This window comes from Marmota marmota, unplaced genomic scaffold (assembly GCF_001458135.2).
Source record: "Marmota marmota marmota unplaced genomic scaffold, marMar, whole genome shotgun sequence".
Lineage (NCBI taxonomy): Eukaryota > Metazoa > Chordata > Mammalia > Rodentia > Sciuridae > Marmota > Marmota marmota.
In genome coordinates, this window is record NW_026000185.1 from 14,205,573 (window position 1) to 14,229,156 (window position 23,584).

Consider the following 23,584-nt stretch of genomic DNA (forward strand, 5'->3'; position numbering starts at 1 on the left):
GGCGGCGTGGCCGGCGTTAGGGAGCTGTTTGGAATCCGGCCTCGGGAGGCGGACGGTTGGTGCGCGCGGTGGTGGGCGAGTCCGCGGGAAGGGGAGGCGCGTTGGCACCTTGGCTACCGAGGGCCGACGGGGAAAACGCTGTAAAGTGGGGAACGAGGGGCGCCTCGAGTCCCAGGGAATGGGGTCGTCGGAGTTTGTCAGATGTAGCTTGTCTTTCCCCACAGAATTATGGAGCCAGAGAAGGAGAAGACCGGGAGGCTCCCCAGGAAGGGCAGGAAGAGGAGACGGGTCCCCAACAAGCTGATCAGGACCCCCGAGGCGAGGATACCCGGTTCCGATCCCGTGGACAGGCAGCCCGAGCCCAAGGTGAGCAAAGGGAAGCCTACAGACCCCTCACTCCAGCCTCCTTCGGAGTCTGGAACCGGGATCCGCCTCACCCTCCCATTGCCTTTGCTGAGTGGGCTCTGTGATCCGTAAAGTGAGAATGATATTGTGCTGCTTTCCACTTTGGGGGCTGTTCTTTAAAACTTGCACAGTGCCTGGCACACATACTTAACTGAGGTCTTCAGGATGCCAGGAGGCTTTCGAAGTTCTGGGAATAGCCTCGTGCACAGAAACACACAATTGGAATTGCGCTCCTGCAGTTCGCGTTCCAGTAGAGGAATAATGATGACAGCCAAACATACTTCATTCAGACTCTTCATTAACCGTAGATCTCTACCTTAATCTCATACATTTGGTTAGCAATATTTATCAAAAGATCTACCTGCTCTATTTGACTAGGAATTTATCTTGAAAATTTTTAGGTAAGTGTTATCAATATGGAATTTTTTTTCCAGATAGATAATAATTGTTAGGGATTATTATCTAATAAGCTATTCATTAAATGATAGGGGATGGATAGTAAAAAGATGAATAGAATTGGGGCCTTGTAGTCTGTATTCTAATTGTTCTATTACCTGTTCATTTCTTTATTATAAAATGAGAAGTGTAGTACTTAAACAGTTGAATTCAATGATTAAACACATGTTAAGTGTTCAGAACGATGTCTGGCTAACAGATGCTCAATATTAGCTTAAGGCCATGGGAGAAAATTTAGCAATAACTACCTATTTACTTATGTCACATAGACTTAATATGCTGCACTAGCAATCTCATGGATAGAATTATACTTTACTCACAGGAAAGTAAGACTTGGAAAAATTAAGACACTTGTCCAAGATTATAGAACTTGATATTTGAACTCTGGTAGTATGATTCCCAAGGTTTGAATTCCTGACCCCTACACTCAATTATGCTTTCCAGACAAAAAAATATGAAATCCATGTGTATGACTTATTTATCTATTGTGTTTCTATTATCTATTACCTATTTCTTATTTTCTGAGTCTTTAATAACAACCATGACAACCATGAACTACTTTGATAACCAGATATAAGTGCAAAGTTTTCTTAAGGAGGTGGGAGATTCATTGAACTTCCTGTTGGCTGACTGCTTAGCTTAGTATGATCTAGTTGCTGTGTCCTTTCCCTCACACTACGATAACTGCAACATGCAATCTTGGCCCTAGTCAAACCATATTACCTGTTTGGACACAATATTCTTTCCAATGCAACAGACATTTTATTTTCAAGGCCCAGCCCCAGTGCTTTTCTGTCACTGAAACTTTTGGTCCCATATTTGTAATAGCACTTCCTCATGCTGTGTTGTAATTACCTGTCATTTTTCTTTCCTTAGTGGGATGGACTCCTTGAGAGCATGAAGCATTTTATTCATCCTAATATTTTTAGAACATAACCAAGTATAATTCAGGTTCTATAACAATGTTTATTAAGCTGTGATATTATTATCATATTTATTTTAGGGCTTTATTTTTAATTAGAATTCTTAGTTATGATTGTAAAACTAATGAGAATGATTATTTGCCTTGCTTTATTGCCATTCTTGATCATCATGGTTTGCTATGCCCCTTTGCAGAGAGCCCGATTGGCTAGCATTTTAATTGCTGAAAACTGTGAAGTAACCCATGAACAGTTATGTGAGTTGCTGAAGTATGCAGTTCTGGGTAAACCCGATATTGAGAAACCCAGGTATGAGATGTGTATAGATCAACGGTCTCAAACTAGTATCTAAAGGGCCATGTCTGCTTACCAACATCTGTTATTCCGTGTATCCTCATATAATTTTTTAGTAATAGCTGCCATCAGTTAAATTTGGGAATTTCTAAAATCAAGATTTTTTGATGTCTTTAAAAAACTAAAAAATCTAGCAACTGACTGTCTCTCCATTTGGCAAGTATTTGTCAAAGCTGAGTAATGGTTTTCCTCTTTAGATAAGGTGTGTATGCTCCAGTGTCCTATCTGACCTGCTTCCCTTAGATATTTTATTTCTTTCCCCATGGTGTAGACCCATAGAAATAACCTGATAATATGTTAGTAGTTCCAGTCATTTTGTTTTATGAATAAAGAGCAAAGAGAATTTTGGTATTCTGATAGTCAATGCCATTATTATCTTATGACTTATTATCTTTTGAAAATTGTTTTTATACCAACAAATTATTACCAATTAATTTTATACCAACAAAATTAAAATTTTTAAATACCAGCATTTTACTGGGGGAGGTTGTTACAAATTGGCTAGATACTTCAAAAGCCACCTTCCTTATCAATAAACTGTACTATTAGTTTGTCAATTTATCTAAAATTGAATTTCTGGAAGCCAGTCATTTGATTACTTGGTTTAGGAGGGGCTGCATGTAGGTTGAGATCTTGGGATGAGTCTTTATAAAATGAGCTTTGTTCTGGTTTAAAGCAAATCTTAATGGGATAGTGAATTTAAAGCCTTGTGTTTCCGTTGGTATTTTACTTGAATGAAACAAGTATTTGTCTTAAGAGATTTTTGAGTTCTCTGTAATAATGACTTCCAATTCCAGGAAGTCAGTGGGTGATAAAAAATTCCATTAGCTATCCCTGTTAATTTTTTCATACTTCCCTTCAGTATACCTGAAACTGTCTTAGAGTATCACTCTGAGCTGTATTGATTTGATGTTTTTTTTTTTTTTTTTTAATAGGTGGTGCCAGCTTCTTTACCAAAGCCAACTGAAGAGAATAGTGGTTGTCATCCTTCAAGGGATGAGTCAACTACACTTCTACAGGTTCTATTTGGAGTTTGGATTTCTCCGAAAAGCCTTCAAACACGTAAGTTAAGAAAACTTTGTATTAGAGGGGGGGTGAGTTAGGTCATATCATTTTAAGACTAATACATGTATCTGAAAACATGCCTCATAACAACCTAACAAATGGCAGGGAATATAGAGAGTTAGAGGCCTCATGTTAATGATATTAGATTTCTCTCTGATTTTCTTACACTTACTTATAAATTATAGTCTGTATCTTCCAGATTGATATTGTCCTATTTAATTTGGGGGTATGATATTTTCAGATTATAAAGTTTATATAAAATCTTTATTTTTTACCTCTTTAAAAAGTCATAAGATTGGGCCCCCCTAGAAGGGTATGCAGAACTGAATAGCAGCTGTCATCTTGAAAAGGCATGTGCTCTATTTTCCCATAGCCGCCTTCATTCCCTAGTGGCTTCTTTTATCCATTTACTTCTGAAGGTGTTTGGTTAACTCTAATTTAATCTCCCTGAGTCTCCATTTTATGAAGCACTTCCTATATATTAAATTCTATATTAATCATACGGCATTCATCACTTTTAATTGTACAATAATCCTATAAGAGTTTTTATCCCTGTTTTATACCTAAGAAACTGAGTAACTTGATCAAGTTACAGCTATAAAAAGTGAAGGTTAAACTTAGGGCTAGAGCTCTCACCCTCTTTATCCTATTATCATCTGTTTTCACTACCTTAAATGCTGTCCAGTGAAATAATAAATATTGAAGAGCTTTGAAAATACAAAAATGTTGTACATTTGTATAATGTTTGTCCTTTTTTTTTTTTTTTTTTTTTTTTACAAGGTGTAACATGAAAGACAAAATTTCCAGCAGGTGGTTATTAATACTAATGTAGCTTTGTTTACCAAGTCACTTCCATATTAAGGAAATGGATTTTATTTTACAGTGCAAACAGTTAAGGTCTAGACCTTTCATTGCACTGAGCTAACAAAGTTCTAGACCATTCATACTATTTCAACTGCTCTCAAACATTTTTATAAAAATCTTAATTTCAGAAATTCCGCTTGCCTCCTCCATCATCTAATTTTCTAGCTGATATTATTGGGCTACAAAATAAAGAAACAGCTGGATATCTGCCTAAGACCATCGAAGGTATGACTATGACTCTGTTTATCAAGTGTATTAATGCAGGCAACAAAACTGAATTTTGACTAGCTGAGTCAGAAGGCTTTTTTTTTTTTTTTTTTTTTTTTTGCGCAGGTACACAGGGCGGTTATATATAGAAACCACTGCCAGGGTCATAGCTCAGAAACTCTAGCTAAGGATACTCGGATATCACTAACACTGGAGTCTTAAGAATTACTGTGAATAATTTCTGAACCATGACTGGATCTGTGTACTAGCATACAGGGGAAGAGGAAGATTTTGCCTTTAACTAATGTTGGGAACACTTACTAATACTATTTGAGTGATGAATGGGAAATATAGATGCTCCTAGTTCCAGCAAGAGCTATAGACTCAGCAATTAAAGTTTCTTGAAAGTGTATATTATCCATAGTAGCTGTGTTTCAAGATGTGGATTATATCTTGCCAGCAAGTTAAGCTAACTCTGTTTTGCGGGGATGGAGGTGAGTGGAAGGATAGAATAGAACTTATTTGAGCATACATACAGTAAAGATAAATATTGTCCAGTTACATTTTATGTGTTCAAAAATAATTAAATAATGTATAATTGCACTGAAGGAACATGGAAAAAAAGTGAAGAATAACCAGTGATTCCTTCACATGTCCTTAAGAACAGTGCTTCCTATTATCCTTCGTCTCAACATCTTTAATTTTCTACCTTTCCTTTGTTTCCTTCTCCAATAGATGCCCATATCTAATTTGAAGCTGTGTCTGATTTAACATACACTGTATTTTAAATATTTCAATAAATCATGAGTCATTATGATTTTAGGCTCAAATAAAAATCTTAATTTGAAAGAAAAAATAGAAAAAAGAAATTTGAAGAATAGCAACTGGGAATGTTGAGGGGGCTAGGAGGTAGAGATGAAGCTGGAGAGGCAGGGTAATGCCTTGTCCTATAGATTTACTTATCAGTCTTCATGGATGATTTCTTCATAGATGATTTCTATGATCTCTAGATTTTCATCTATCTGATGGACATTGTTAATGGATATTTCATTGTCCCCCCAAATTTTTTATAGGTAAAAAATTTTTCTCATCCCCAAATAATGAGCTCCTGTTTTTAAGTCCTATCTCCTCTTGGTACACTTCTTGAAGACACCAGTCTTGAATTTTAGAATTACATTTTTTGTTTTTGTTTTTATAGCTCCCTACCCCCAGCCTGCATGGCTTATTCCCTTATTAAAGCTGTATTCAGATGTCACTTTATCAGAGACCTTATGACAAACAGTTTTCATGCCTTGCTAATCCTTATCGCCTCCTCTCCTATACTTCACTCTATTTGTTATCCCCACCTGATGTATTAAATATTTAATATTTATTTAATACATCTTCCCCACTAGCATTTAAGTTCAATAGGAGATTTTGTTGGTATTGTTCATTGGAATTCTTGGTGTCTACAGCAATGCTGAGCATGTAATAAACAGTTATAAGTATTTTGTTGACTGAATTATTGTCACCATTCTGTACCAGTTTTTCTTGTATTTATGTCTAGTCCTTTTCCACTATCCCTTCTAGCATCTTGCTCTAGACCTGAGTCATAATTTTTTTCCCCAACAAAGTTTTTTTCTAGTGTCTTTCTACTGCATTTTTCCACAAATATTGGAGGTTGATCTTTCTTAAATTATTATATTGCTTCCCTTCTCAAGAACTTTCTCTTGCTCCCAGTTACTTACTGAATGACCAGAGGTCAAACTTTTGGGCCTGGCACGCACATGTGATGGTCTTTCTTTCATCATTTTCATTCAGTCTTGGTTCTTGCACTCCACTCTCATATAGATCTTTTCTTCTTAGTGGTCTAGTCACTGCCAAGCCAAGTTATATATATTTCTATCTTACCTAGAATGTCTTCTTCTGCTTATGACACTTTGGCTTTAAGAGCTGTTCTCCATCCCTTTCATAACATCAACTTATGTGTTTTATTTTGTCTTCTAATTGGTCAAGTCTCTATATTTTCTAGTTAAAATTTTTAAGATAGGCAGTCCATTAGCATTGCTAAAATGTCCCATTTTATCATGTTTCCACAAGGAATATCTATAGACTATTGGTTATTCTTTACATTAGTTCTTCTTGAGCCAGGTCCACATCCTTAACCCAAACACCAAAAGCTTCTAATTAAGGAGTAGGATGGTGCTACTGGAGTAGATAGCTATAGTAGATGACTGTTTGAGTATATGGAGTAGATTTGCTAAAATGGACTATTGTGTAGTCACTATAACATACAGGACTAACACCAGTATCAGAATTCTGCCTTTTCCACTTTGGACTCAGCTTCTATCTTTTCCTCTCTTGAACTCTGACCACTTGAGCCTAAAGCATAATCTTCATTCTTTTTCTTTTATAGCCTTTATTTTTATATTTCATTGGGATTTATTCTCTTTGTATTATTACAACTGTATTAGATAGCAGCTGCGCTTGAAAGCTGGGGCTGGGTCTTCAACAATGTTAGGATGCGTGTCATAAGGTTCTTAGATATCCTAACATACATTCTGTTGTATTTCTTTGTTTTAGGATCTTTACCGTCTACCATTACAAAACCTAACATCAACCTGCAGAATGACCCTATCATTCAAAAGTATGGCTCTAAAAAAGTGGGCTTGCTCCGATGCCTTCTGACAGAGGAGGAAATGAAAACATTTAACTTTCCATTACAAGGTTGGCTTAGACGTAATCTAATGTTGGTAACAGTTTATTTAAGTACTGTTGCTGAAAGTTCATTTTTCTGGCTACTTTCCAAATGGGAGATTTTTACTTTTTCATATTTTACAAGAAAATATTTGAAGTGCATTGTTTCTCAAATTAAGGGATATAAACCATGATTGGTAAAGTGATTATTTAAGATAGTGTATGAAAATGATATTAAATAACATTAAATATTTAATATTTATTGCCTTTCATTCTTTCTCATTCCATATTCTTTCATTCCTTCTCAATATGTCTTTAACATTTTTCTTTTTTTTTTTTTTTAGAGAGGAGAGAGAGAGAAAATTTTTTTTAATATTTTTCAGTTTTCGGTGGACACAACATCTTTATTTGGTTTTTATGTGGTGCTAAGGATCGAACTCAGTGTCCCGCGCAACCTCTTGAGCCACATCCCCAGCCCTGTCTTTAACATTTTTCTAATACCTAATGCCTCATTTCTTTAATAGAGCAGGACTAGGCTCAGAATCTTGGTCAGTTACATAGGACTAGGTCAGTTGGTGTATATAAGGTGCATAGCATGTTGTTTGTTTAGTAATTTTTTGGCATTATTGCCATTGATGTATAGATGAGTAGCAAGTATAATGCCTCTCAGATTTGGGGTTGCCTTTTTTGGGCTAAACCGTATTTTGATTTCTTATAATTATTTAATATAGAGAAGGTGCCTAGGAAATATATTTGATATTTTTTTGCCTGGATGAATCTAGAGTGATGTTTACCATTTCTAGTCTTTGTGTGTGTGTGTGTGTGTGTGTGTGTGTGTGTGTATGTATGCATGCATGCTTATGTTGGAGATTGAACCTTTGGGTACTTTACCACTGAGCTACATTCCCCACGCAATTCTCCCTTTTTAAAATTTTGAGACAGGGTCTGGCTAAGTTAAGGATGGCATTGAACTTGAGAATCCTCCTGGGGCTGGGGATATGGCTCAGTTGGTAGAGTTCTTATCTTGCATGGACAAGGCCCTGAGTTTAGGCCCCAGCACCACAAAAACCCTCCTGTCTTAACCTCTTGGGTCACTAGCAGTACAGGCTTGGGCCACTGCACCTCACTACCATCTCTATTTCTAAAGGCAAATATTATTTTTCCTGATAGGTTCTCCTGACTGTGAAAACTTTATAACTACCAAATGTAATGGATCTGTAACAGATAACAGCCCTCTCTTTGGGCTTGACTGTGAAATGGTAAGTACTCTTTGGTTTTTTTGAGCTAGAATATTGGAAACTGGAAGTTAGTATAAGACAGTTTCTAATAAACTAGTGAATGAATGCATTTAGTTCCAGTATTCAGTTTAAATAGCTGCAAATAGGCCCTTTTATATATATTTTAGGAAATGTGAATCTGTGAAAAATAGATATGTAAGTTTTTCAGCTAGTTGCTTTGTTTAGGTAAGTCTTTACACATTATTTAGAGGTTTACACCTGTCATTTGAACAGATATTTTATTGTTGTTGCTATGAAAACTCTGCCTTAATATTTTGGTTTGGTTCAGATTTACACATTGAAGATTAGAAGTAGGATTTTCCTGCTTTAGCACTGTCTGTTTTGGTTTGCCTAATTTTAGTAACTCCTTTCAAAGTGCATCTTTCAGTACTCAGGAACATTTATGTTCTTTAATTCTTTGAGTAGCTAACAGGTAATATTTTGGAGTCTTGACACAATCAAGATGTGTGTCTTTGTCTTTGCTGTTGGTGTCTATATCTCCTTGAACAAGTCCCCTAACCTCTCTTAGTCTCAGCTTCTCTCTTTGAAGTTGGGATTTTAAAAAAAGCTACCTCATAAACTATCTGAGCTGGGCATAGTGGGGCATGCCTCCAATGGCAGCTTCTCATGAGGTGAAGCAGGAAGATTGCAAGGTTAAGGCCAGCCTGGGCAATTTAGCAAAACTGTCTTTTAAAAAAAAAAAAAATGCTGGGGATGTTGTAAAAGTGCCTCTGGGTTCAATCTCCAGTACCACACATACTCAAAATAAGCTATTAGTTGTACTTACCACAATACTAGATATAATATACTTTCCATAAATGGTAGGTATAGTTATTATTTCTATTCATCTTCCTTGAGAACATCATTTCCCAGAGAAATTGTACTTTACTGCTTATTACATTCAGTGACCTGCCTAGCTTTAATTTTATTCATCCTGGATCCTCTAGTGTACATCTTGCCACTGCTGCAGGGACCCTGATGGTTGAGGCTAGGTGGCAGTTGTGAATGAGAGGAAGCAATAGCTTTTATAGTTCAGCAGCCTGACTGTTCTGATCTTTCAGTGCATCACATCCAAGGGGAGAGAACTAACTCGCATCTCACTGGTTGCTGAAGGAGGATCATGTCTTATGGATGAATTGGTCAAACCTGATGACAAGATTATAGACTACGTCACCTGGTATTTTTCATTTTTATTTGAGCTTTCTTAGAGCTGTCAAACTAGATAGAATGGAATAAGACTTAACAGGAAAGGCTCATAGCTTCTGTTTACATAGATTTTATCTCCTTATCTAATATCAGAAAAGTTTGGGCAATACCTTGATATTTTAATATTGAAGTTTTACATACAGTTAATGGGTAATGTTTTTGCCCTTCTCATCCTCTAATATTCTTGTGACGTTGTCAGCAAAATATTATCTTCCTTATCCTAGAATCCCCAGTTCTCTTCATTATCTAGTAACTGCCAAACAACTGGAGGGAGCTTAGCTTTCTGGTAAGACCTGAAAATCTGAAGACAACATCTGGCAGTCAAATGATCTTACTACTTAATCTGCCTTGAACCCTCATAAAAAAAAATAATTTTTTTCCGTAAAAGATGTTGAGGCTCAATTTTAGTCTTTTTCCAAAGATTAGCATGTAATTTCAGAATGTACTCAATAGTAATTAGGCAAAGAAAAAGTCATTGAAACATTATTGTTTCCATCCTTTAAGATATAGATTTTTGCTTACTTAGGCATAGAGAGACCATGAGACTTGATAGTTATATAGACTGTCCCATTAACAAAGATGTATGCACAAGCACATTTGTCATAATATTGCAAAATATGGGAATATATAAAAGTAAAGGTTTAATTCTAATAAGTCATGCATATAATGGAATACACTTAAAAGGATAAAAGGATGTGTTATGTGAAACTTATGATATAAAGTGACAAGCATGTTATAAAGCAGTACATGAGTTATGATTGCATTTTTGTAAATTATATTCATGAATAAATGTGTATCAAATATGGAAGGATATTTACTAAAATGTAAATAGTGATAATCTCTAATGGGATTATGGCTAACTGTTAATTTCCTCTACTTATTTGTATTTGCAACCTTTTGTACCTTGAACACAGGAAAATGTTTATTCTTTTTAAAGACTTTTTGGGGAGAAAAATTTGTTAATATTTTGGCCTGTCCCTTTCTATATTTATTGAAAGCTATTCAGGAATCACGAAGAAGATGCTTAACCCAGTGAAGACAAAATTGAAAGATGTTCAGAGGCAGTTAAAAGCACTGCTTCCTCCTGATGCGGTGTTAGTAGGTCATTCCGTAGACCTTGATCTCCGAGCATTGAAAGTGCGTATGTGATTTCAGGACATTGTCTATTATAAATGCATGCTCTGCTTCATCTCTAATCCAATGCATTGCTCTTCATCCAACCCAATGGTTTTTGCCTTTAGCATAAGATGCTACTCATTCTATTCTTTTTCCTCCTCAGATGATTCATCCATATGTTATTGATACCTCATTGCTTTATGCCAGGGAGCAGGGCAGAAGATTCAAGCTAAAGTTCTTAGCCAAAGCTATTTTGGGGTATGTTTATTTTACCTGTTGCAATATTGTCTTGATAAACTACACACAAGTTAGCATAACATTTGATAGTACATATTACAAAATTCAAGGTCTCTTTTCTCCCTTTTACTTTGTAAATATTATTCCTTTCATTTCTTTTGGTACCAGGGATTGAACCCAGGGGTGCTTAACCACTGAGCCACACCCCCCAACCCTTTTCTGTAGAGACAGATTTGCTTAGGGCCTCACTGAATTGCTAAGGCTATCTTTGAACTCAAGATCCTCCTATCTCAGCCTCCTGAGTCACTGAGTCACTGCCACCACACCTGACTCCTTTCATTTCATATGAAATGCAAAAATTATGGAGACAGGACTTATAATCAGTTGAGGAGGCTTGATGGGTAGAGCCAGACAGGCAATAACATAAAAGTTAGCTGAATTTTCAAAATATAACTTACATTCTGTGTGTCAATACATGTAGAAAGATGTTTGATATAACATGGTTCAAAATAGCATTTCCAGCTTCTTTTTTTTTCTATCTGAAATAATGAACATTTTGATTAAAAAAAAATGGTTGCATCTGTGCTAATGTGGAAACCCCTCTTAAGCCAGGCATGGTGGCACATGCCTGTAATTCCAGCAGCTTGGGAAGGAGTAGTTTGAGGCTAGCTTAGTGAGGCCCTATCTAAAAATAAAAAGTACTGGGAATATAGCTCAGTGGTACAATAGTCAGTAGCACAAAAACAAAATAAAGAAATTACTTAGAATAAAATGGTGTTGCAGAGGAAGGCATTGATACGATATGGATGTGCATATAGACACTTGAATGTAAATAAAGTTTCTGGAAAATTCTGGAAAACAGTTGCTTTGTCTAAGAAATGAGAAAAGGGACTGTTGGCCAAGGAGTAGATTAGACTTTATGTTGGGTAGCCTTTTGTCCAGATGATACGCTTGGTATGAAACAAAGCTGCATCTCCAGCGCCTCTCTCAGGGTTGGAGGGTTAGTCAGAATAAAATATTCCCAGGTATGTCAATTTTATCTTGACTTTCCAGGAAGGATATTCAGTGCTCAGAAAGAAATGGTCATGATGCCACAGAGGATGCTACATCGACCCTTGAATTAGCTCAGTATTTTCTCAAGTATGGCCCAAAGAAGGTTAGTATCTTTGATCAGTGTGTTTGCCTTTCTTAAAATTATGGGACTGGATCAAACGACCATATACCATCTATTTATATACATTTCTTTCTAAATAAATATGTGTGATTGAGCTGAGCATGTATTTGGAATTAAGACCCATATCACTAGGATAATGCAGTGGTAAAATAAAGTATATAGTCTCTGAAGTTGTGCTTACTTGTTTTTTAAATACAGGCTCTACAGTATCTAGTTGTATCGTGTAGGCAGTTTGTCCGAATAGCTTGTCTCTAGATTTCTAAGTTGGGAATACACAATTCTCTGGGATGTTGATGAGGGAAATGAGAGACAGTATATAAACCTCTTAGCACCGTGTCTTGAATATATTAAGCACCATGTTGTTGGCAGTGACTATTGTAACCAATGCTAATAATTACAAAATAAGTCTGTCAGATTTCTGATCTATTCAAATGGAATGTGGGATGTACTATTGTTTTAATGTCAGTGTATATAGATTAGAATAACATAAGAGACATTGAAGAGAATAGTTTCTCAGAGAATTATAGTGCATTCTAAACTATAGTTTACACAATAACTTCCATTGTGACTGTCATGCAATAAATTGTAATCCATGTAAAATAGTAACTTAATAGTATTCTATGTCACTGTGGTATAAAGGCATTCTAAAAGATCTTATTTGGGCTCATAAATGTAATAGTCATTCACTGAGCTCTTACTAAGTCCACTGTTCTAAAACACCTTATAGACATTATCTTAATTAATCCTCACAGCAACCCAGCGAGACAAATTATTCCAGTGTCATACAGTAGCATTCTGAAGTTTTAAAAAATTAAATAACTGGCTGGTGGAACCAGAATTCAAACCAGGACTTTAAGCTTTTAAAGCATGTCTGCTTTTTACCAGGGTTCAATAAACTTTATTTTCCATAAAGGCCAGATAATAAATATTGTAGACTTCGTCTCTATCACAGTTAGACTCAACTTGCTGTTATGGTGCAAAAGTAACTATACACAGTGTATCGACAGTGGGCCCAGCTGTGATCCAGTATAACATGACTAGATTTGACATGAGGGCTAGCCCCTCCCTAAACCACCTCAACATGGGTTCCGAGAACTTGATGGTCTCAAGACTCCTTATCTTTAAAGAGCTTTTGTTTGTGGATCATATATCAATACTTACCATATTAGAAATTAAATATGAGAAAAATATCTTTAATACTTATTTATATTCAATAGAAATAGAAATATATCAATAGAAAATACCATAAGTAAAAAATATCAAGAGAAAGTAGCATTTTCAAAAATTAGTGGGAAAATGTTTTACATATTTTGCAAATCTTTAATCAATGGAATACAGGTAGGTTTTCATTTCTGTGTCTATATTCAGTCTGTTGAGTTGTGCATTTGGAGAAAGGAAGACCTCTTAAACTCATTCTTGCAGGGTCTCTGGAACCCCAAGGGTTCTCAGACCACATTTGGAGAATGTGCTTGATTTCTAATAAAAATTATATTTCACTTGGATTAAAAACTAAGGAAATCTGAACTAAGTTTGTTCAGTTAATAATAACATTCCAATATTGTTGCATTCATTTTGACAAATGCATCATACTAATTTATTACTAATAGGTAAAAATGGTCATAGGTGTCAGTGAACTCTGTACTTTTTCATTTTTATTTAAATCATAATTCTAAGTAATTTTTTAATTGTATATTTTTAGCTTCACAATTGCCAGGTAGACTCCCACTTTATGGAAAAAGAATAAAAATCAATTAGGGTAGATTTTCCATGTTTGTTCATTAAACTAATGAGACTTTTTTTTTCCTAATGTTGCTATAAAAGCCAATCTTACTAATTCCAAAAGGTGCATGTCATTTAATATTGGTGGCTGGTAACAGATTACCATTCTTGACTGCACAGCCAGAAACCATCTGGTAACTATTGAAGCCAACCCAAGATTGGCAGTGGCAAAGCCTGGTCAAAATAAACAGAACAAAGCTTGAGTTGGTTTTGGTGTTGTATTTCTTTTAACCTCAAATGCGTTGCAAGAAATTAAAATTTATCACGTTGTTTTCTTTTAGATTGCAGAACTCAATCTGGAAGAGCTATGGAGAGACCAAGAAATAAGAAATATAAGAGAAAAGTTTCAGTACACATACAAAAGGTGATGTTTTTCCAGTTCTAAACAAGAGCAAAGGCAGATGGAGAATCTAATTTATAATTTTCTGAATCTAGGGGCTAGTACAAAATTAAGTGACTAAATTTACAAAATAATGACTAGTACATTGAACTAAATAGCATTGGAGATGATAGACTTGTTGGTATTTTGGTTGGAAGACTCATTCTACAACCTTGATATATTACACATTAGGAAAAACAAAATGGACTCAAAGGATTTGACTCCTGCCAATAAATAATGTGTAAGATCCTTAGGATTGGGCCCAAACCTTGATAGAAGGCTTGGAGTATCTTGTCTTTCTTCCCTCCCTCCCTCCCTCCCTTCCTGTAGAGCAACACTGTCCAATTCTGTTTTCTGCAATGATAAAAGTGTTCTATATGTGTGATACCTAGGGTGGTAACCATTAATCTCATGTGACTAGTGCATTTGAGAAACTAAATTTTTAATGGTAGTTAAATTTGAATATATGTTGCTAAGAGATGTGTAGGTATAAAGAATGTCAGGATATGGAAAACAATTATTCTTTCCTTTCTGCCTCTTTACAGTGTTTTGAAATGTTTAGATTCAGTTGATCAGAAGCTCCTTTTTTTATCCCGAGAGACAGATAATATTGAACTCCCTTCTAAAAATTGTGAAACTATTAAGTGCCTTTCAAATAAAGAGGTGAGTGACTTCTTGTGCCTTCATAGGTTGCATTCAGAGCACCGTCCTAGAGCCACAGTAGAGTGGGTATGAGGCTCCTACCTCACCTAGGCTCTGCTGTTTTCTGCAGGTCTTTGAGCAGGCCAGAAGGCAAGTCGACTTCCACCCATTCAGTATTGTTCAGTTCTCTTTTGAGCCTTTTTCACCTCTCCTCACTGAGGAAATGAACAAAAGGGTAAGTAGATGGGTTCTGTTAAACAATAGTTTTAATAAAAGAAAGTAATGCAAGCCTTTTATGACAGATTTTTTTTTCACTGTTTTGTGACTTCTTTTTTTTTTCCATTAAAACCATTGTATATCTTATTTTCTCATTTTTAAAGAATGCATAGTTTTTCACTATATGGTATACCTGTTATTGACAGTATTCTGGTGCTTTAATAAATTTTCCTGTTAGAAATAATGTTGAACTGAAAATCCTTGTAAATAAAATCTTGTATATTTGCCAAGTATTTACGTCAAAAAAATTTGAGGTGGAATTATCCCATGTTTTGACTCAAATTTCATTTCTCTTTCCATATCCCCTTTTCCTTATATTCTGTTATTTTCACATAGATGCGGATCAAGTGGACAGAGATGTCAACTATCTATGCTGGGCCATTTAGCAAAGATTGTAACCTAAGGGCTCTGAAGAGGCTATTTAAGAGCTTTGGCCCAGTTCGTACAATGACTCTTGTTCTTGAAACTCATCAGGTAAGGAAATGAGAAAATTCACATTTTGATCTTCTAGATCAGTATTAGAAATTCAGATGATTTCTGAAACCATGCAGATAACAGATATTAGTGAAGTGAGCTTGATTGTCTTCAACTGTCTGGTAGGAGCGAGCAGTTGTTGACCTGTAAGAATGTATACCTTGCATTGCCTGATTTTCTGATTTGGACTATGTTTTTTTTGGTTTTGTTTTGGGAATTGAGAAATATGTGAATTTTCATGTTGGCTCCAAATTTCTTAAAAATTATGTAGCTGGACAGAAAATGTCTGGTTGGATGTAGCCTGTGAGCCTTCTGACTGTGCTCAGTTTTAAATGACAAAGTGCCCTTTCAGAAGGAACTATGACTTCTATATATCTTGAAGTATCAACTGTAAGGTAGACTCATAGCTAGAAAAAATATCTATCTTTAAGTATAGAAGAGCTTTAATATGCACATGAGAATTTGGCACTGTTCTATACCAGGATTTACAAAGAACATTCTTTTCTAACAGTGGATTGATTTAAGATCTATTGATGTGACCTCATTATTTTTTTTAAGCAGCAAAGAGGTGTTTATTTCGAGCTAGCTCGGTCCTCTGCACACACAGCCACTGGTGACACTGAGAGGCCATAACCTCATTATTTTGTGGAGTAAAAAATAATTACACACCTACAGTTAGTTTCTAGACAATTTACACTATTTTATTTCCTTACATTCTATTTTTTGTTTGTTTTTCATTTTTTAAATTCTTAAAGTGTGGTGGGGCTGGGGTTGTAGTTCAGTGGTAGAGTGCTTGCCTAGCACATGTGAGACACTGGGTTCAGTCCTCGGCACCACATAAAAATAAATAAATAAAATAAAGGTATTGTATCCATCTATAACTGAAAAAAAATAAAACTTTAACAATTAAGTTTCCATCTTCATTTTCATATCAGTATTATTTAATGAGTACAAATTGAGGGTGATATCTGAAGTAATAACATTCTGAATAAGTGCATTATGTAGAGATATGGAATAAACCATGAAAAAAGTTAAAAGATATAGTATAATACTATTAATCTATAGAATAACATGCAGTGACTTTAATGGAGCTCTCCAGAAAGAGGAGCTATGTAGCTGAGGAAAGGGGTTAGATAATGACTTCACTGTAAATTTTTTGTATCTTTGGAATTTGGAACCAGGCAACATGAAACTGCTACATTAATAATAATTGAAAGATATAAAAACCTCAGTTGATCTAAAGAGTCCCAGATACTCAAATGTGCTTTTTCCAAATCTATCTTATGTCTTTTCTGTGATTAAAAATACATATAAAAGATGGACTGGGGGATATATAGTCTTTTCTAGAGGCTTTTTTTTTTTTTTTTTTTGGCAAATTATAACATGAGATTTACCTTTTAACCTTTAACTTTTTCATCATTCCAAATAATAATTCCTTATTATCCCCTCCCCAATCCCATAGTAACCTCAGCTAATTTCTGTAAAATTCTATGAATTTTATCCCTCAATATGTGTCATAAATGGAATCATACATTATTTGATCTTTTGTGTCTGGCTTATTTCACTTAGTATGATGCCTAGGTTCATTCATACATTAGAACTTCATTCCTTTATAAGACTAAGTACCATTATGTGTGTACCATATTTTGTTTGTACAAGTATCTCTTCAACTCTATGTACTTGGTTCTTTTTGCATATACACATAAATGGAATTGATGAATTATGTGGTAATCCTGTTTAATTTTTTGAGGAACCACCAAACTATTTCCCACAGAAGCTACACCATTTTCCATTTCCACCACCAAAGAACAAGGGTTTTAATTTCTCCATGCATTTCCCTAATGATTAATGATGTTGAATATCATTGGCTATTTGTAGATCTTTAGAGAAGTATCTATAGAGGTATTTGCCCATTTTTAAATTGGGTTGTTTTTGTTGTGGAGTTCTTAGTAATTCTGGATACTAGTTCTTTATTAGATGTGTGATTTGCAGATATTTTCTCCCCTTCTGTGTGTTGCCTTTTGACACTGTGCATCAAGTGTCCTTTACATAAAAATTTTAAATTTTATTGAAGTCCAGTATATTTTTTCTTTGATTGCCTTTGGTGTCATCTTTGCGAGATCATTGCCAAAAGCAATATTGTAAAGCTTTTTATGGGGGAAGTGCTTTTTCTCCATGATGATGCTACAGCTTAGATAATCACAAAGATTTAGGTACTCTTGAGTCAACAAATAGAAAAGTAGATGGAACATGTGGTCTAGACTTTGGAAGAATTTAGCCTGTCTAAGCTTATAAGAAGACTACCTGTCTAAAGTCAAGCTAATAAAACAAATTGGAACCTCTGCCTGTGAACTTTAATGAATTTAGTGATTTATAATGTTATGAAAAGTAAGTTGTAATAAGGAATTTGTTAGTGCTTTCCCCATACAACCCAGGGCAGTGGGCTTTGAGTTCAAATGGTAAATAAAGATTAGTCATTGTCCAAGAACCAATTCCTGGACCATCTGTAGTCACCACCTGTCTAGCCCAGTATAGCAAGGGCGTTCATTCTGATGGTTCTGGCCACTGTAGTTCAGGTCCTTTTCCCAACTCTTTCTCTAGTAGTTTGTGCTGAAAAGCAGTAGTGAAGAAAACTTGTCTTTCTGCAGCCTCATCTCTATATACGGTATGAAGTCCTGGAAGCTGCCCAGCTGGCCATAGAGTCCTTGAATGGCGTTCTGGTAGAAGGTGTATACATAAAGGTAAGATGGTCAGAGAAAGCTGAAAGCAGCCCCTGCACTTAGGCCTGACCTAGCACAGCCTGTATCTTATAGTGCCTCATGACATACAAAATGTCCTAGAGAGACCCAGGAATGAGACTCTGATGGAAAGTCTTTAGCAACTCTGTAGCCTCCTTACAGATTAGGAAGCTACAAGACTAAATTATTTATATGTAACAGGCTCAAAAGTGAAAGTGGTTACTCTCTACCACTAATACCACGTTTTCTTGGTTAGGTACAGAGACCTGTGACAGAACTCACTCTGGATTGTGACACACTTGTTAATGAGCTGGAACAAGATTCTGAGAACCGAGATACTATTTATCTGTCTGGAGTTAGTCAAAATTTCTTAGGACATCTTCAGGAATTGCCAAATCTCTTTTTTGGTCTGGAAGCTGTGATCGTGCCTACAGATCCTAAAAGCGGAAGACAGAAAAAATATTGTTTCCTGAGTAAGTCTATACCACCAAATGTAAATGTGAAGGAGGAGATTGGGGATGGTGGTGACCTCTGGAGGTCAGAGAGGGGAAAGTTTTACCAAATAAGCCTTCCTAGGATAAACCAAGGCCTGAGCTCCTAATTCTGTCCCTCCCCCTCGTTCCCACCCCTGGGCTGAAGCCAGGCTCCAGCTTGCACACTGATCAACTTTCTTGGATCTTAGTAACAGAATATTGGGGGGGATTGTTCTTGCTTTCAGAATTCAAAACTTGTGGCAATGCCCAGAGGGCCCTCCATATCCTAACAGGCAAGGACTGGAAGCTGAAAGGCAGGCATGCCCTAACCCCCAGGCACCTCCATGCATGGCTTAGGGGCTTACCACCTGAATCAAGAAGGCCCCCAGGTCTTAGAGTTAGACCTCCTCCCTCAGAGCAGGAGACCTTGCAGGTGAGTGAGAATGTTTGGGGTTAGAGGGGGAAGGCAGCTACTTTGGCTCTGGACCTTGGACCTACATGTTCCTGGAGATTAGTCAGGACAGTCCTACTCAGTGATATTTGATCCATTACTTTTTTTTCTACTTTGACCCATCCTGTGTCACTTTTAAGCTTCTTGTAGCCCTAGCCAAATCTGATTTCTCATACTGTGTTCCCTTCCATAGCTGCTAAAATCAGGTTTTTAGCGTTTGAAGGTGGCTCTCTGAGGGACTTGAGGGACTGAGGTGGGTGGCCAGAGAGTTGGACAACTCTTATTGAGGGTTTCCCAAACTGTACACACACAAAATAAGTTTTGATAGTTGTGGATAGACTTTTTTGCTTTCTCGCTTATGTCGACTTGCTTTTCTAACAGTTAACTAAAGTATATGACCACATTAAACTTCAAGTAGTATTACTTACACAAGGCTAAGAAGGAGTTTCCTCTGTTTAAAGGAAAACATAAGAGGCACGTAAGAGGGGAAAGAGGAGAATGAGTGAAGCTTGGGAAACCCTGTCCTAATCTAATCTCCCACACTTAGCAGATGATAAATGGAGGCAAAAGCTGGTAAGTGACTTGCCCAAAGTCACAAAGATATTAATCATAAAGGCCTCCTCAGTGACATGGCTACCATAGCTTGGGGTCCTTAGTGGAGGAAAGGATAGCACCTCTCTTCCTATAAGGAGGTTCTAAACCAGCCTGAAGGCCCACAGATGGGCTCCAGTTTCAATGGGATCTGTCCAGAACCTACATAGGGATTTCATGGCCTTAGAGCCTGAGGAAGTATTATATCCCCTCCAAAGGTGGATAATGTGTATTCTGACTAAGTGTTGACACATGGCTTTAATCCCAGAATTTAAAGGCGGACCACCCAAAGATAGCAGCCTGGCATTGGAGCCGGAAGATTGGAAGGCTCTACCAAAGCCTGAGCCCAGGTACCCTTTGTGTCATCCTCCTGCCAGGAACCACTAGGTAAGGACTGATAGATTTTCCCTTATGCCTATGGCCCTTAGGCTTAAGTTGTTCTTGGAGAAAGGCCTTTTGATAATTTCCAGACACATAATCAGCACTTAAATGAGTCATCTCTTAATTCTCAACAGTTCTAAGAGATAGGAATTATATTCCCAATTTACATTGATATGGTTTTATGTTAATTACATACACATAGTGGTTCCTCAAAACAGATCATCTAGTTTAAAACTAGAGATCTTGGGTCCTGTAGTCTCCCTGGATTAAGAAGTAGCTGCTTAACTTTAGAAAAAATGTCCAGATTTGTCCTAGGATAAAACCCAGGATCAAGTGTGATCAGGGTCTACCCTCCTCACATATCAGTGTGCTCTTTCCTTCCCTGCTCTTTCCCCCATTGTTTTCTGTTTAAGAGAAAGTAGGGCCCATTTGGTTAATTCTAAACCTAAGAAACACTGGAATAGAAATAGGACTTTTGGTCCAGTTCCAGTTCATCTCAATCTTTCCCACAAGTGACCAAGCCACTTTTTCCCCTTGTGGGTTTCAGTTTCTATTCTAAAATGAGGGATTTGGGGTAAATCAATGTTTTGTTTTTTAAACTATAAACCTTTTTTTTTAAAAAAAAAAAAAAAAAAAGAAATTGATGTTAAATCCTAAAGTAAAGATCAGCAGTTTTGGAATGAGTGAATGGGTGGATGAATGAGTAAATGTATAGAGTAAGAAGGGAAAGAGGATTGTTTTTTGGAGTATTTTTAAAATTATCACATTCTGTGAGATTCATTTCCTGTTGTAAAATCCTTAAAACACATGTACTTACTGGTGAGATGTCTTCCTTCTGGGCTAACTTAAGAGTAAGAGACTAGGACTGGAATTGTGACTCAGAGGTAGAGCGCTTGCCTAGCATGTGCAAGACCCTGGGTCGATCCTCAGCACCACATAAAGATTGTGTCCAACTACAACTAAATATTAAAAAATACTAAAAAGTGACCAGAAGCTGCCAATAAAGCTTAAGAGCAAAGGCTCTGGGGGAACACACAGACCTGCCCTTAGAAAGCTCCTCAAGTAGAATAGAGGAGTAGTCTTTATGTTCCCAAGTAGAATACTTACATTTCAATCTCCATTTAGTAGGAAAACTAAGTCAAGGGTGGCTCAAAGCATTCTTCTTGCAGAAATAGTCTTCTAGATATTCCACAGAATGTGAAGGCTTGGGAAAGGAGTATTAGGGTCAGGGAGTAAAGGCTTAGGTTCTGACTGAGTTAAAGATTCTAAGATGAATTTGATAAGTCAGGAGAGTAAGACCTTCTTTGAAGTAGCAAATTCTATAAGAAAACCCAAGTTACAACTTTCTTTTAAAAGTCGTACTCTGATTTCTGTAGCAGCAATATGTCTGTTTGCTGTGACTGACCTCTCCAGGCATCATCTGAGCGGCTGCTAGTGGACACCTTAGGAAACCAAGTGCTCAGGAAAAACAGACAATAGGTTTCTTCAGCCAGAGGCCTGACTCAGTTCTTAATCCTTACATTTCTAGTTGTTTCTGAAATAATCATTGCTATAATTTATCAGACCCTTTAAAAGAGGCTATCTATATACACTTTTGGTTGAAATTCTCTCCTAAACAAAGAGAAAGTTTCTGCTTAAACGACTTACCTAAGGCCATACAATAAGCAAATACATGGGATTTGAGATCAGAGTGACTCTTTTGCCCTCAGAGCTCCACTCCATCTTCCCCTGAAGGCTAGTGCTTGGCAGCTTAAGGTCAGACATCAGGGGAAGACGAATATTGCCTTTATTCATTTTACTTACATCTGCTTTGTGACAGAGCTCCTTGGCCTTCTAATTCAGTTCCATGAATATTCATGACAGTGGCAGGGAACTAACAGCCTTTGGATAGCTCCTAAATTATAAGTGCTGTGCTCAGTATTTTACAACATACTTTATTAATAGTTTTTCAAACAATGATTGGTATAAAGTAGGTGTTATAAAATACTTTAAGTAAAATTAACAACATATTAACAGCAACTTAGGTTTCTGAAGATAGATTTCCATTTTTGAAAACCTGGTTCTTAACAGCTGTATGACTTGAGCAGGTTATATAGTGTCTTTGAGCCTTTCTTTGAAAAATGGAAGTTACAGTAGTACTTATATCAATGAGCTGTTTTGAGGATTTAATGAGACAAGTGCTCAGAACAATCCTTGGCATGTAATATGTGCTTAAGTGTATCTGGCTTTTATTGTGTGATTCTCACAAAAGCCCTGTGAGATAGTAATTTAAATATTGTAGAGCTTTATAGTTGAAAAACTGAGTTTTGGTTGAGATGTTTCTCCTAAGTGGCAAAGCTAGGCCTCTTGGGACTAGTCAGTGTTCTTGCGTTGAATCATCTTTAGCAGGTAGCTTTCCATAAATTTATCTGCTTCTTGCCCCATGACATGCACACAGACTCTGAAACTTTACCCTTTCCAGCCTAGGAGGCTCAACCCTATTGGTACAAGCTTGTCTTCATTCCTCATTTATTGCAGCCCTCATGGATCTCTATCTGGCCTCGGACTCATGGGAATAAAAGATGATGAAGAGGAGGAAAGCACCACCCCAAGCATGGGTTTGTGAGTCTGCTCGCCACTTGCCGTTTCTTATCTTTCCTGGGCAATGGTGGAGAAGACGGTCAGGCTGCAGCTTCTCCAAAGACTGCTGGGCCTCTTCATTCAGTGGACAGCTTTGTGTGGGAAGTTGGTGTACCGGCTAACAGGTCTAATCCATTTACATGGCATGCACAAGTTTTCAATAAATGCCTAAAATTCAAGCCTTCCTCATCTTAAGACAGGGTGAGGGCGGAAACTAGCTTATTTTCTCTTTGTGAGTTTGTTCTACTCCCATAAAGTTTTGTATATAGGTCACAAAACCAGCCAGTTATGCAGTTTATCAAGAAAGTTGATATATCTGAAGCAAATTTCTGTAAGGCAAACTGTTTTCACCTTGGCAAGTGTTATAAAATTGAAGGAGAAAGGCTGAATGGGAAAATCTCACAAGTTCACCACCATGGTTTTAGCTTTGCCAGTCTTCTAATTCCCATGTTTGGAAATCTCTCCTTCAGAATGCGGTTGCAATGCCACCTTTTACCAGTAGGTGCCTGTATCACACCACTTTTCCTCGGTTATTGGGCTCTTCAAATTCAGTAAAACCAGAGCTCAGCTTAACAACTCTTACTGATAACATTCTGTATTGGGAAGAACATGGGGCAAAGGCACACAATTCCAAACTGGTAGAGATATTAATGGTTTTCCAGAAAAAGGTATAATATGAAGCACATCAAATGTACCAGGGATTGAACCCAAGAGTGCTTAAACACAAAACCACACCCCACACCCCAAGTCTTTTGTTTTGACACAGGGTCTCATTAATTTGCTGAGGCTGGCCTTGAACCTGTAATATTGTGAATCTCTAGTCA

General features: G+C 36.7%; 1 protein-coding gene across 9 annotated transcripts in view; it reads left to right on the forward strand.

The window, feature by feature from the left end:
- The window catches only part of Rexo5 (RNA exonuclease 5), a 24,134-nt gene extending 1,157 nt beyond the window's left edge, over positions 1–22,977 (forward strand). Inside the window, exons 1-20 of one of the 9 annotated variants that reach the window (XM_048789604.1) lie at positions 1–55; positions 225–366; positions 1,978–2,090; positions 3,071–3,197; positions 4,193–4,289; positions 6,834–6,977; positions 8,118–8,206; positions 9,286–9,401; positions 10,429–10,567; positions 10,710–10,804; positions 11,837–11,939; positions 14,018–14,100; positions 14,661–14,778; positions 14,888–14,992; positions 15,370–15,507; positions 18,156–18,248; positions 18,502–18,718; positions 18,964–19,151; positions 20,029–20,147; positions 22,659–22,977. The exon at positions 1–55 is cut by the window's left edge and continues 103 nt beyond it. In XM_048789604.1, coding sequence (XP_048645561.1) covers positions 229–366; positions 1,978–2,090; positions 3,071–3,197; positions 4,193–4,289; positions 6,834–6,977; positions 8,118–8,206; positions 9,286–9,401; positions 10,429–10,567; positions 10,710–10,804; positions 11,837–11,939; positions 14,018–14,100; positions 14,661–14,778; positions 14,888–14,992; positions 15,370–15,507; positions 18,156–18,248; positions 18,502–18,718; positions 18,964–19,151; positions 20,029–20,147; positions 22,659–22,746 — 2,310 coding nt within the window. In that variant the 5' untranslated portion in view covers positions 1–55; positions 225–228 and the 3' untranslated portion in view covers positions 22,747–22,977. Of the gene's footprint in view, positions 60–224; positions 367–1,977; positions 2,091–3,070; positions 3,198–4,192; positions 4,290–6,833; positions 6,978–8,117; positions 8,207–9,285; positions 9,402–10,428; positions 10,568–10,709; positions 10,805–11,836; positions 11,940–14,017; positions 14,101–14,660; positions 14,779–14,887; positions 14,993–15,369; positions 15,508–18,108; positions 18,249–18,501; positions 18,719–18,963; positions 19,152–20,028; positions 20,148–22,658 lie in introns of those variants that run through there. The other 8 variants (XM_048789603.1, XM_015491125.2, XM_048789605.1 and 5 more) reach the window with 8 other exon arrangements.
- Positions 22,978–23,584: the final 607 nt, after the last annotated feature.